The following is a 13186-nucleotide window of genomic DNA, read 5'->3' on the forward strand; positions in this document are numbered from 1 at the left end:
AAATACAAATGATCCGGATTTCAATAGTATTTGTCGCATTCTGATGGAAGAAAATGGCTGGCAAATGCCAGACTGTGCTTCATCTGGCCGGGAACTGTATGGAAAACTAAAAGAAAAACTGTGGAGGTTGTTGTACTGATATAGAATTAAATCAGCCAATGTATCAATAAAATTGTTTAAGTGATTGATAGATAGTGCGTTATGGATAATTGCAGACTGATATCATACATGTTTATGAGATTTTTATCGATATCAAGAGATACTAGTATTAAAAAAAAGAAATATGAAAGGAAGTGAAATTAATAAGTTGTCATAGGGCTTCAAATGGAAGAAAAGATAAAAGGCGATGCAAGGTTTCATCTTGCCGCTATCCGTAAGGCAGTCTCGCACATGCTTACTGACCGTGGACCAACTCATTAAATTTTTTTTGTTCTTATGATTAATTTATGCCCTAATCCGATTGGCTTCTTCACACTTTTGTGAAGGAAATTTCTCCAATCGTGTTAATTCTTACGGATTTATCTTAAACAACTGCTTCTTTTCGTAACATGATCTTCGTTTTCATACCAAGTTTCACTTTCTCACTAGTGGATAATTCATTAAAATGAGAAAAGTTCAATGTGTTGGCTCACGTGTGCGAGACTGCCCGTGGGTTTCCAAAGAAGGTTTTTATAGGTTATATACAATGCTTACCCAATTCAAACGATTTCAATAAATACCAATAACTTGTAATCAATTTTTATAAGCCATTATTGGCCAATCCTGCTCCTGGGTCACTGGTCATTTCTCACTGTTTCTACTTAAATTGTATGTGGCTGTAAAGTTTCCACATAACGATGATGTAATTTCCTCTTGTGACCGTATTATAAATTGAAAGTATACAACACAAGGATAATTACCTTGTTCATATACACCATATTCAGCGCAGTTTTTAACACACACACACACACTCTCTCTCTCACACAATGGATGGGGAAAACCCGTATGTAAACATGCCAGTGGCGTAGCTTCCATTGAGGCAACCTTTTACGTTGTTAAAATGTCGATAGCTTCGGGGGGGGGGGGGGGGGGGGGGGCGCAGCCCCCCAGACCCCCTGCCTCGGTAATATTCGAACCCAAGCTACGCCTATGCATGCAAATGCATAAGAGCACTAGCACACTGTTATAAAGAAAGTATTAATGTTTAGTTACTGAGGACAAATTGCATGTACCAAATTAGATCGAAACTGACTGGTCTAACGGTTATGTAGGTGAAATCGAAAATATGAAATGGACAATCACAGAGAGAAAGGTACTAGCAATTAGATTGGAATAGTTCCCCTCAGTCGGACGACTTCCAGATATGCAATGATCATTGTTGAATCCAGAAGGTGGAGGTCTCTTGGGATAGGCCCAATTTCTTGAATAAAAAAAATGTCACATGTTAAAAAAGATCAACGGGTTATTAATCCAACTGTGAAAGAAGTCCTCGCGAGAAATACGAAAATCATTGATGAAAATCAGCAAAGTGTGTGTGTAGTTAAAAAAAAAAATCAGTAGTCATTTTCGCTTTTTCGAAAGAGATGCTACAAAGTCTACATATATAAACTAAAAAATACATTGTAAACTATATGCAAAACGTGAAAACTTAAGCTATTTTCACATTTTACAGATGTATTATAATATTCCATTATTACATGTACGCCATTCAATCATATTAAGACTTCCCTATGTAAACATATTGTCATCATCTTTCGAAACCGCTTTTTTTTTTTTAAACTTCTTGATACATCCTATCGTCATTGCTTCTACAGAAAACTCATAAGATTAGCATTATTTACATAATTTTCATGGTATTTTCCATAAATTTACGAAGAGGGGGATTATCTTAGTTGTTATCTTACAAAGAAAAAAGCGATTAATTAAGAAATTATTGCCCAAAACGCCAGAAATTATGAATGAAAAATATTTATTTTTCTTTGTATTTCTTTGTATTATTCGTTGTCCTAACATCCCTGTCGATGTACCTACCATTAATATCTTAGCATTCACAAACATCCAATTTGTATTCTAATAAAATTTGAACTTCGACATATCTATTGTGTCCGTGTACAAAGCATGCCCTCTTCAGTAATTCCTGAATCCGCATATAAATGGTGTATTAGACAAGTCCTACACTGTATGTATTAAAAAAAAAACTCCCAAATAAAAAAAGAAAAAAACCCATTTGAATGATTCAGGCCATGTGCGGATCTAGAGAGGGGGGGGGGGGGTCAGGGGTCCGTACCCCCCCCCCCCCCCTCCCCCTCCCCTGGAATTTGCGAAGTTATCAAATGTACATAGTAAAGTAACTAAAAAATGACCTTGGATCCCCCTGGAAAACATGAACCCCTGTAAAGTTATTATAATTAGGAAACGCCATACATATGATGCTGAAGAAATAGTAAAGTGCCCCCCCCCCTTTCCCGATTTTTGCATGAATCAACAGTTAATAAGTCGTGCGCACGAGATATTATGTCGTGCGCACGAGATATTATGTCGTGCGCACGAAATAATAAGTCGTGCGCACGACATATTATGTCGTGTGCACGAGATATTATGTCGTGCGCACGAGATATTATGTCGTGCGCACGAGATAATAAGTCGTGCGCACGAGATATTATGTCGTGCGCACGAGATAATAAGTCGTGCGCACGAGATAATAAGTCGTGCGCACGAGATATTATGTCGTGCGCACGAGATATTATGTCGTGCGCACGAGATATTATGTCGTGCGCACGAGATAATAAGTCGTGCGCACGAGATATTATGTCGTGCACACGAGATAATTTTTGCCTAGTATCTTTGAAAAAATAAAAATTCTGTGTCCTTAATATACCACCGTACTGGTTAACTTTGTAACATTATCTTGTCATAATAGATATAGGTTAAATAAAGTAATTGTTGTGCAAATCTCGTCGATAAACGTGTTGATATAAACTTGCCGATATCATGTAATAGACACATTTAAAAATTTAACTTCGTATCGTAAAAATTTTTACTTTAAAAATTTGCTTTGAAATAGCTTCATTAACACTCCCACTTTGAAATAAATCTTCATGAACACACTTTCACTTTGAAATAGAGCTTCATGAACACACTTTCACTTTGAAATGAAGATTCACTAATAAGTTAGTCCTATTGCTCAAGATGCTGGAACCGTGAAGGCACTGACTTAAAACTCACCAATATATTACTAGTTTTTAATTGAACCTATTCGTTTGAAATTTTCATGTCAATTTAAATTTTGAAAGGGTTTGGACAGGAGTACATTTTGTAGTGGAAGGAAAAACTATAAATATGCAAGTTTTTGTGGTTTCTTCTATTACAATGTCGATATTTTACCCCTATAGATTAATTGTATATTGTTTAACGTCCCACTCGAAATTTTTTTTCACTCATATGGAAACGTCATCATCTTTGAGTAGGGAGAGATCTTTATCATGCCAATCCTGCTGTGACAAAGGACCTTTGTTTTTGCGGTCTCATCCGAAAGACCGCCCGATTTAGTTGACTCTTACGACAAGTAAGGGGCACCGAGGACCTATTCTAACCCGAATCCTCACGGGACTACCCCTATAGACATATATTTCAATGTTTATAATTTATAATACCGACATTGGTACATGTATTTTCATCGATTTGGTTGATGAAAGGGTGAATATAATGAACAGGGATCAATCTCATAATTCCTATAAAGATTAAGAAATTAAGAGTAGGGTGAATACGGACCCCTTGACACATCAGAAGTGGGATCTGGTGAACAGGATTAGTATATGTCTCCTGTTGACCAGTCACACCCACCTTGAATCCTATACCTTGATCAGGTAAACAGAGTAATCCGCAGTCAAAATCAATATGCAGAGGACGGCCTAACAATTGGTATGAAACATAGACGGTATATCATCCAATGACAGGTTGCTTTGGCAAAGTGGATTGTTATAATGACCATAAGATTTGCGAAATGCTGACTTTATATGAGACTGTTGAAACACCTGTAACATCAACTTATCTATCGGTAGCCTACCTCGATTCAAAGCCTGACCATACGCAGAACATGCTCTTGCGTATAGAATCAGTTGAGAGATGTAAACACCATATGCAGATAACAATGGAATATTGCTACATAAATATGGGAAGTTGACGATGGAAAAGCTGAAGTCATCTTGATTGTCTTAAGTTGAGTTGTTAGTTTGTCATTAACATCTATGTTCAATAAAATATCCAGAAAGGAAGCAGATGTGGAAGATTATGTGGTGTCCTTTTTATTTCGAGTTCACTGGGATGTAAAACTTATACAGTACCAATTTTGATCCACCAGATGCGCATTTCGACAAATAATGTCTCAAGCCGAAAGTTTGGAAATTCGAAATAACAATAAACTTTCAAAAGCTAAAAGGAAAACCAGAGTGCCAAAAACTGGAGCATGAGGGAGATAATCCTTAATTTTGAAATGAAATTCTACATTTTATCGCAGCAATTAAATATACATCTGTATTTTCAAGCTAGTAACGAAGTACTTTTGTATGCACCAAAATATATCAAATCAACGTTTGAATGAATATGATGATTGCTAATAAATCAAATGTTGTTAATATATCTAAATGCCGAGTTGAAGGTCAAATCAAAGAGATTTTGTCTCATCTAGAAACTTTTGAACAAAGTCTGCCTCAAGTTAAAAGCAGACCAGCTAATAAAGTAAAGCAAAACGTGTCCATGGAAATTCAAACAAACTTGGAAAATCACTGAGACAACGAAGATATTTGTCAATGAGGAACTCCAGCAACGTTTTAATATCGAATTCAGACTTGCGTGTAGACTCTGAGTGTCATTTTACATACATGTAGTTATGTTTTGACAAATGCATCACCAACTCTTTCTCTTGTTTTCGGTCTACCTGTAGACGTCTAATACGTTGTTGGGTTTACCTGGCACCGTCCAATAAGTTGACAAATACTGTCCATTATTTTCTATATTGGACAATATCTGTCCATTATTAAAATAATGGACAGTAATTGTCTACTTATCAGACACCTACAGGTAACTTTTTAAATACAAGTGGACTATCTTCTATATAAAAGCCTAAAATAACAAAAGATTGCATAACAAAAATGTCAAAATGCCTAGTTTTTAATTCATTGTGAAGAATGGTCATGTAAAGTGTTGAAAAGTCATACGTTTTGATGATGTTGGTATGAGAAAAGTTTTACCAAAAGAAAGTTTTTTGAATCCACATTTGATTTACACCACTTCTACAATGAAAAGGTGAAGATAACCAACATTCATCAATCTCATAACTCCAACAAAGAATAAAAAAAAAAAGGATTGGGCAAACACAGACCCCTGGACATATACCAGAAGTGGGAGCAGATGCCTAGGAGGAGTAGGCAACCGCTGTCGACTGGTAACACCCGCCGTGAGCCCTATATCTTGATCAGGTAAACAGAATGATTCATTGTGAAAAGAATGGTCTTCGTTAGAATGAAACATGTCAGACAGCATATTACCCAATGACAGGTTGTATTGGTAATTTAGATCCTTATAATGACTATAAAATTTGCGAAATGCTGACTTTAAACGAAATTGTTGAAACCGTTGTAACATCAATTTATTTGTCAGTGGCATGCTTCGATTTAAAAACTGACCATACGCAGAATATGCTATTGCGCATCGAATCAGTCACGGCCTTTCACCTCTGGTCGGCGCGGGTTCGAATCCCACTCGCGCTGGTAAGTGAGAAAGTTTCCCAGTTTACTTTCGGAAGGTCGGTGGAGACCACCTTGTATCTGGGTTCTCTCTTCCACCAATAATAACTGGACGCCACCAGATAACTGAAAAATTGTTGAGTGTGGCAGAAAACAGCAAAACAATCAATCAATCGAATCAGTTGAGAGACATAAACACCATATACAGGTGATAATGGAATATTGCTACATAAATATGAGAGGCAGTGGATATACAGGTATATTGTTGCAAAATATGATGTTCTGGTTTTTTTTTTAAAGCTTTTGTAGTTTAGTATTAGCGCTATGTAAATATTCTTTTGTATTGACAGATGATCGTCCAGAAAATCTAATAAAAGTTATACGGTACCAATTTTGATGCACCAGATGCGCATTTCGACAGATAATGTCTCGTCAGTGATGCTGAAGCCGCAATTTTGGAAATTCGAAATAACAATAAACTTGTACGAGCTAAAAGGAAAACTAGAGTGCCAAAAACTGGAGCCCAATTCGTCCAAGGATCAGAGCTACGCATGAAGGAGATATAATCCTTAATTTTGAAATGAATTTCTAAATTTTATACCAGCAATTAAATATACATCCGTATTTTTAAGCTAGTAACGAAGTACTTAGCTACTGGGCTGTAGAGGCCCTCGGGGACTAACAGTCCACCAGCAGAGGCCTCGACCCAGGGGTCGTAACGTTAAAGTTATACGATATCAATTTTGATGCAACAAATGCGTATTTCGACAAATAATGTCTCTTCAGTGATGCTCAAGCCGAAAGTTTGGAAATTCGAAATAACAGTAAACTTGTAAGAGCTAAAAGGAAAACTAGAGTGCCAAGAACTGGAGCCAAATTCGTCCAAGGATAGAGCTATGCATGAGGGAGATAATCCTTAATTTTGAAATTATATATATATATATATATATATATATATATATATATATATATAAAGCACTAAAATGACCAACGACACGAACAACGAACAACCCGTCCCTTCTTCAGGACAAACGAAAAGAATTACATAATGTGGCCAATATCAACAGAGCATAATAACAAAAACTACATATATATATATATATATATATATATATATATATATATATATATATATATAACATGCATTATATTATATCACTCTTTCACCATAAGATAAGAGTTTTAAATTCATCATTCGTTAATTGCGACCAATGTTTTTCGCTTGATTAGCCTCTATTTACACTTCTAATCTATTAATTAGATATCTATAAATATCATTGTGACAGAAATTGATTTTAGTCATGAAGTCAGCATTTAAGTCATTAAACTGTTGACTATTGACGTGTTTGGTATGATACACGAGGTTGCTGACACGGGATTTGCCATAGTAGGGTTTACTCGGTGTGTCCAATCACGACGAGCAATCACGTCTGTGTAATTTGTTTTAGAAACCATCAACCAGTGTTCTATCCCTGTAGATTATCAGCGCATTCCAGCACCTCAAATCGATACCTTGACGAATTGCATATTTATCTTTTCTATGAAATTGCAACCCTGGTCCTGACGCAATAAAATGATTCGACAATGGAGAGATATAAATAACAAAGATATTCTGTCGTCCTCTGTTTCCTCTTTTCAATAGCTCTCAGACAGCCAAAGACCACATTAGTACAAATAACACTTTTGTCTTTATCATTTGGAATGCAGTCGATGCTAGCTATTCTGTCCCAATCTATTGAAAAGATATTGAACTCGAAGATTTCATATAGTGAATTGAAAACGATGCTAAAAAAATTCCTGACCGAGAATCAATGATTAATGGGGGTATCTTTTGAATTGGAAACCCAGTTTTATATCCACACATCGACGTTTAACGTGAATCTTTTGTAGACTTTTAAAACCTTTGTATGACTTCAGACTTTTGAATGAGGAGAAGGATCAGAATCAATATACTATTTAACAGAGAAGTAGACTATACCAAAACCATGTGAAACAGCAGTGGACCACATGAAACATCTCTCTCAAGATCTATGTGACTTTGAATGTTAAATCGTACTCTTTCATTGCGTGTGAAATCAAAACCGATGTTCTTGCTCTCCGTGAACACACATGCCATCAAAAATGAAACATGAAACATCATTCACATTCTGAGTTAATTATGATTATCTGTCAATATGGTAAGTACTTCAGTTATTTTCCTTATATTTTTTAGATTAAGTAAATAACTCGGGTGTTCAATTCAATGTACATACGAGATGAATATACATGTCGAATTTACGTTGGTGTATTAGATAACAGATTCTTCAGAATAATCAGATACAAAATGAAACTGTCATTCGAGGTATCTTAAATTTTTATATATTTGGAACATAACCCCCAATTGTAATACATAAAGTAGCTTCTTCTTTTTTTTTTCAGAGAAAGAATTATATTAAAAGGGGGGAAAAGAACTCTTTCTCGTTAACTATATTTTCGTCAGTCGAAGAAAAAGATAGTGGGCAGCAGGATCAAAACACCTAGATGATCTCACTTTTGACCTAAATATTGTAAACAAAGTTTTATTCACGACAACTTTATTTCGCGATTTCCTGTTGATGAATTCGTTCAGGGCGACTAATTTTCAAGATCAAGATTATCTTAACAAATACAATAAACATTGGAAAAAACTGGTTCGCGGCGAGAAATATTCGTGATAACAAGATTCTCGCGAAAAGTTTCCCCACGCGATTAAATGTTGATTTACAGTATAGAATCCTCACTACAATGATACTATTTACATTGGCCGTTCATTCACTGAATCTTTTCTTTCCTATTTCTATTGAAATTGATATTGCTTTCATCTGCAATAATGAATGCATATTTGTGTAAACACAATCAAACATGGAGCGTCATCAAGGTCAAAGGGAACATTGGCTGTTCTGTTTAACGTAACGAATGAGATATTTTAGTACTTAAATCTAGTTTATATTTTAAAACAAATCATAAAAATATAAACAATAAAATGTCTTTCTTTGTTCTTTCATTGGGTTGATGAAGATACCAATCATTGCATAAAAAAATACATAAAACGTTACATGCCGTGGGTTATGAATGTTTTCTGTAATGTTAGTCATCACCCGATGAAACAACGAATAAAACTTTTATTGTTTAAATGAATCAGAAGTGTGTTCCTCAAAGTTTTATGGCTCAGGGGTCTGTTTTCTAACTTTTCTAGTAAAGTGGAAAGAAAATGCCTCATTTCATGCACAGACATCTCCTTTTCTAGACAGACTTCAATCGTGATGCGCTTGAAGACAAAATAATTTTTCAAAGCATGAGAACCAGACAATTCTGAACAATACTTGTATAAGTGTAATTGGTCGTTGAAACATTATGTATCCGTCTAGAATAAGAAATAGCGACATTAATCCAATCCAATGGATTGCTTTGATTGAATGATTCTAAATTAAAGATACTTTTCGTTCGACCATAGACGTTAGTAATTTGATGCGTTTGAAAAATCTGATGAAACATACATGTTAAGGTGATGACAAAAACACATGTAATCCACATTCTTTATTTGCTATGCTCAGAGGGAAAATGGACAAATTAACACTCGTTATTTCCTCGACTTGAGATTACAAATGCAATTTATGTTGATGAAAAGTCAAGATAACAAATAGTGATCAATCTCAATTCCTGCAAAGAAAACACAATTAAGAGTAGGGCAAACCGTGACCCCTGAATATACCAGAGGTGGGATTATGTGCCTAACAGTAATCACACCCTGTCGACTGGTTACACCCGCTGTGAGCCCTCTATCAGGTAAACAAAATAATTCATTGTCGAAATCAATGTCTAATAATTGATATGAAACGTGTCAGACAACATTTGACTCAGTGATAGCTTGTAGTTGCAATTCAGATCATTAAAACGACCATAGAATTTGCGAAATGCAGACTTTAAACGAGACAGTTGAGATCCCTGTAACATCAATATGTTTCTTTTCTCCACGATTTCACCAGAAATAAAATAAGTATTGAAAGCTATTTTGCACACTATCTTTACAGAAGGTCCAGAGAGCATGGAATACGTCTTTGTCGGAAGCGTGAACTAACAAATGACATCTATAAAAATTCCTAATCTTCACATCACATTTTACAATATGTAATGACACCCATCGATTTGAATTGTGAAAGGTGAAGATAACGAACAGTGATCAATCTCATACCTCCTATAAGCAATACAAAATAGATAGTTGGGCAAACACGGAACCCTGGACACACCAGAGGTGGGATCAGGTGCCTAGGAGGAATAAGCATCCCCTGTCGACCCTATATCTGATCAGGTAAACGGAGTTATCCGTAGTCAAAATCAATGTGCCAATAATGGCCTAACAATCGGTATGAAACACCTAATGATAGGTTGTATGTATTGTGTAATAATAAATACAATGATATCATATTATGCACTGCACATCAGTTTTAAAATATCACCATCAAAGAGGGCAATATGAGTTCTCAAACAAAATTTCCTATAACATTTTATACAAAATCATACTTTGTATTCATTCTTGGTTGACTTTTGATGATCATCAAATTTAGATCCATGCTATAAGAAATATTGCAAAGTTATGATGCTTTTATACAAAGACATAAATCTTAAAGTACTAATTCTTTATCAAATTTATCAGAGCAAAAGTATAACTCATTTAAAGTTTTCAAAACGAGATTTGGTATAAAATATACAGTAGTACTCATTGCTGTCACTTCATTTTGTATTTTAAAAAAATTACATATGAAAGAAAAACTCTTTTGCTATGGCTTTCAACTCGACATTTAGATATATCGACGATGTTTTATCTATTGACAATATTTATTTTCATTCTTATGTTGATTCGTTGTATACCTGTGAACTCAAAATAAAAGACACCACAGACTCCTCCATATCTGCTTCATACTTGATATTTTATTGAGAATAGAAATTAACAGCAAACTAACAACTCAACTGTATGACAAACGGGATTATTTCAGCTTATCCATCGTCAACTTCCCATATTTTGTAGCAATATTCCATTATCACCTGCAAATGGTGTTTTTATATATCAACGGATTCGATTCGGAAGAGCTTATTCTGCGTATGATCAGTTTGTAAATCGACGCAGGCTTCTAACAAACAATTTTATGTTACAGGAGTTTCAATAATCTCGTTAAAGTCAGTAATTCGCAAATTCTTTCGTCATTATAATGATCTAGTTTGCCGATACAACTTATCAATAGGTCAAACTCTATCTGACGTGTTTCATATCGATTGTTAGGCTGTTCTTGGCACACTGATTTTGATTACGGATAACTCCGATTATCAAAATAAAGGGCTCATGGCGAGTGTGATTGGTCGACAGGGAATGCTTACTCCTCCTAGGCACCTGATCCCACCTCTGGTAAGTCCAGAGGTCAGTGTTTGCCCAACTATCTATTTATATTCCTTATATGATTTATGAGATCGATCACTTTTTTGTTCGTTGTCTTTACCTTTCATCTACAACAAATTCTTAATCATTTTTTATGAATGGATATGAACATTTTTCATTGTTGGTGATCCTGATATATAACATCATAAATATATGAAAATTTCCCATTTTTTAAAATTTTGATGTAAAATGATTCATACAAATTTCCAAACCACAAGCAAAAAGAAACTTGACATATTGTGCTCATGAAATCATGTATCTTAAAATATGTCACCGGTAGAAAAATGATCAACTATTAATTAAATATTGCGCATAAATGAACTTGATGTTTCTCTGAAATCATGCACACACAATCAAAATGACGTTATTGGTCCTCATTCTTTTATTTCACATTACTAGAAATTGCGCGAAACTGGTTGAAAGAATGGAAGTGTGAAAAAATTCACTCTCAAAATAATTCATGTTTCTGACTTGTCCTTATCAGAAATATTTTTCTATAAATGCGTTTTCAAAAAAGTTTGTCCTCGTTAGTATTATCTGTAAAAAAAAAAAAAAAAAAAAAAAAAAAAAAGAAAAAGAAAAAAACGAAAAGGTAATTTTATTTGCACTATTATAATGTTTTGTAAAGTATCTCGCATGTAATTTATGCAATTTTTAAAGCAATTATCTTCCTAGTTTGATGAATACAGTAATTACGTCATGCTATTCCTTTTTTTTTATTTCCCTAGAATGCTAACGATGAAATTTAGGTAGTATTATGCAAAACATTTTGATTCCAAAGATATAGGGAGATTGAGAGTTTAAAACAAAGATATAGCGAGGTTTGAGGCAAATTACTGACAAACAAGTTGATTTTGCAGGGGTTTCAACAGTTTCGTTTAAAATCAGTATTTCGCAAATTCTATGGTCGTTATAACGATCTAGTTTGCCATTACAACCTATCATCGGGTCAAATGCTGTCTGCCGGGTTTTGTACCGATTGTTAGGCCGTTTCTGGCACACTATTTTGACTACGGATAACTTTGTTTACCTGATCCAGATAAAGGGCTTACGGAGTGTGTGACCGGTCGACAGAGGATGCTTGCTCCTCCTAGGCACCTGATCTCACCTCTGGCGTGTCCAGGGGTCCGTGTTTGCCCTGTTATCTATTCTGTATTGTTTATAGGAGTTATTACATTGATTACTTTTCTTTATCTTCACCTTTCATAGCGAGTTTAAATAACGAACAATACTCTATCTGCTTTTCAACTATCACATTTTATTTTGTTGACGATCAAACACTTATCAAGTCCAAGAAACAACTGTTGCCATTGATTAAACTAAGTCATAAAAAGTGCCCTATTGCTATGCATTCCAACGGAGTCAACTTTACCATGATTTCTGAGGCAATTAATCACATTACATAGGTCGGTGTTTTACGTGGATATAACAGATGTCATGAAACCTTATTGAATGTTTTGAACATTTATTCCAATTTCATTTTCGAATCATTAATGCTTTACAAGCAAAGATAATCATTTATTTACTACATTCATCTTATCGAATCACTTAGAGTGAATTAAAAAAGCATAATTTTTACAGATAGATTTAATCTATCTTACTACTTAAATCTATCAAATGGGATTTTATAAAAATACCTTTTGTTCTTGTTCAGATTCCTAAAAAGTGCACGTAATCTTTACGGATTTTGATACCGTTAGTTCTGAAGACCTGATATTTTTTTAAAGTAACAATGGATGTTCTTTTACAACATTTTATGTATTCTTAATATCTTCTATCACAACCTTATAACTTTAAGATAGGTTTTAGAGGTAACTGTGCTTGATGGAAAACTATGTGTCCAGCTGAATTAATCACTGCGCATACTGGAAATAAGTGCAGGACTTTGATCTCTAGAATCGATTGCGACTATCCTCAGAAGAGATAACGTAAGGGTGGTTACGTCACAATGTGCAATTAAATTTCAATGTTGTTCAATAATCCAACTGCAATCTTAATTGTTGTTAAGAAGCCG

At 34.7% G+C, this 13186-nt stretch overlaps 2 protein-coding genes across 3 annotated transcripts in view; both read left to right on the top strand.

Annotated features, from left to right (window-relative positions):
- Nucleotides 1-13186, top strand: part of LOC125670090 (uncharacterized) — a 675065-nt gene that overhangs the window by 520420 nt on the left and 141459 nt on the right. The gene's annotated exons all lie outside the window — the stretch shown is intronic.
- The window catches only part of LOC125670091 (uncharacterized), a 36540-nt gene continuing 30768 nt past the window's right edge, over nt 7415-13186 (top strand). For both annotated transcript variants that reach the window (XM_048905052.2, XM_048905051.2), the window contains exon 1: nt 7415-7900. Coding sequence is in view for 1 of the 2 variants with exons in the window: in XM_048905051.2 (XP_048761008.1) it covers nt 7852-7900 (49 nt within the window). In the remaining variant the exon portion in view is untranslated. The remainder of the gene's footprint in view (nt 7901-13186) is intronic.

The sequence above is a fragment of the Ostrea edulis genome, chromosome 4, assembly GCF_947568905.1.
Source record: "Ostrea edulis chromosome 4, xbOstEdul1.1, whole genome shotgun sequence".
Lineage (NCBI taxonomy): Eukaryota > Metazoa > Mollusca > Bivalvia > Ostreida > Ostreidae > Ostrea > Ostrea edulis.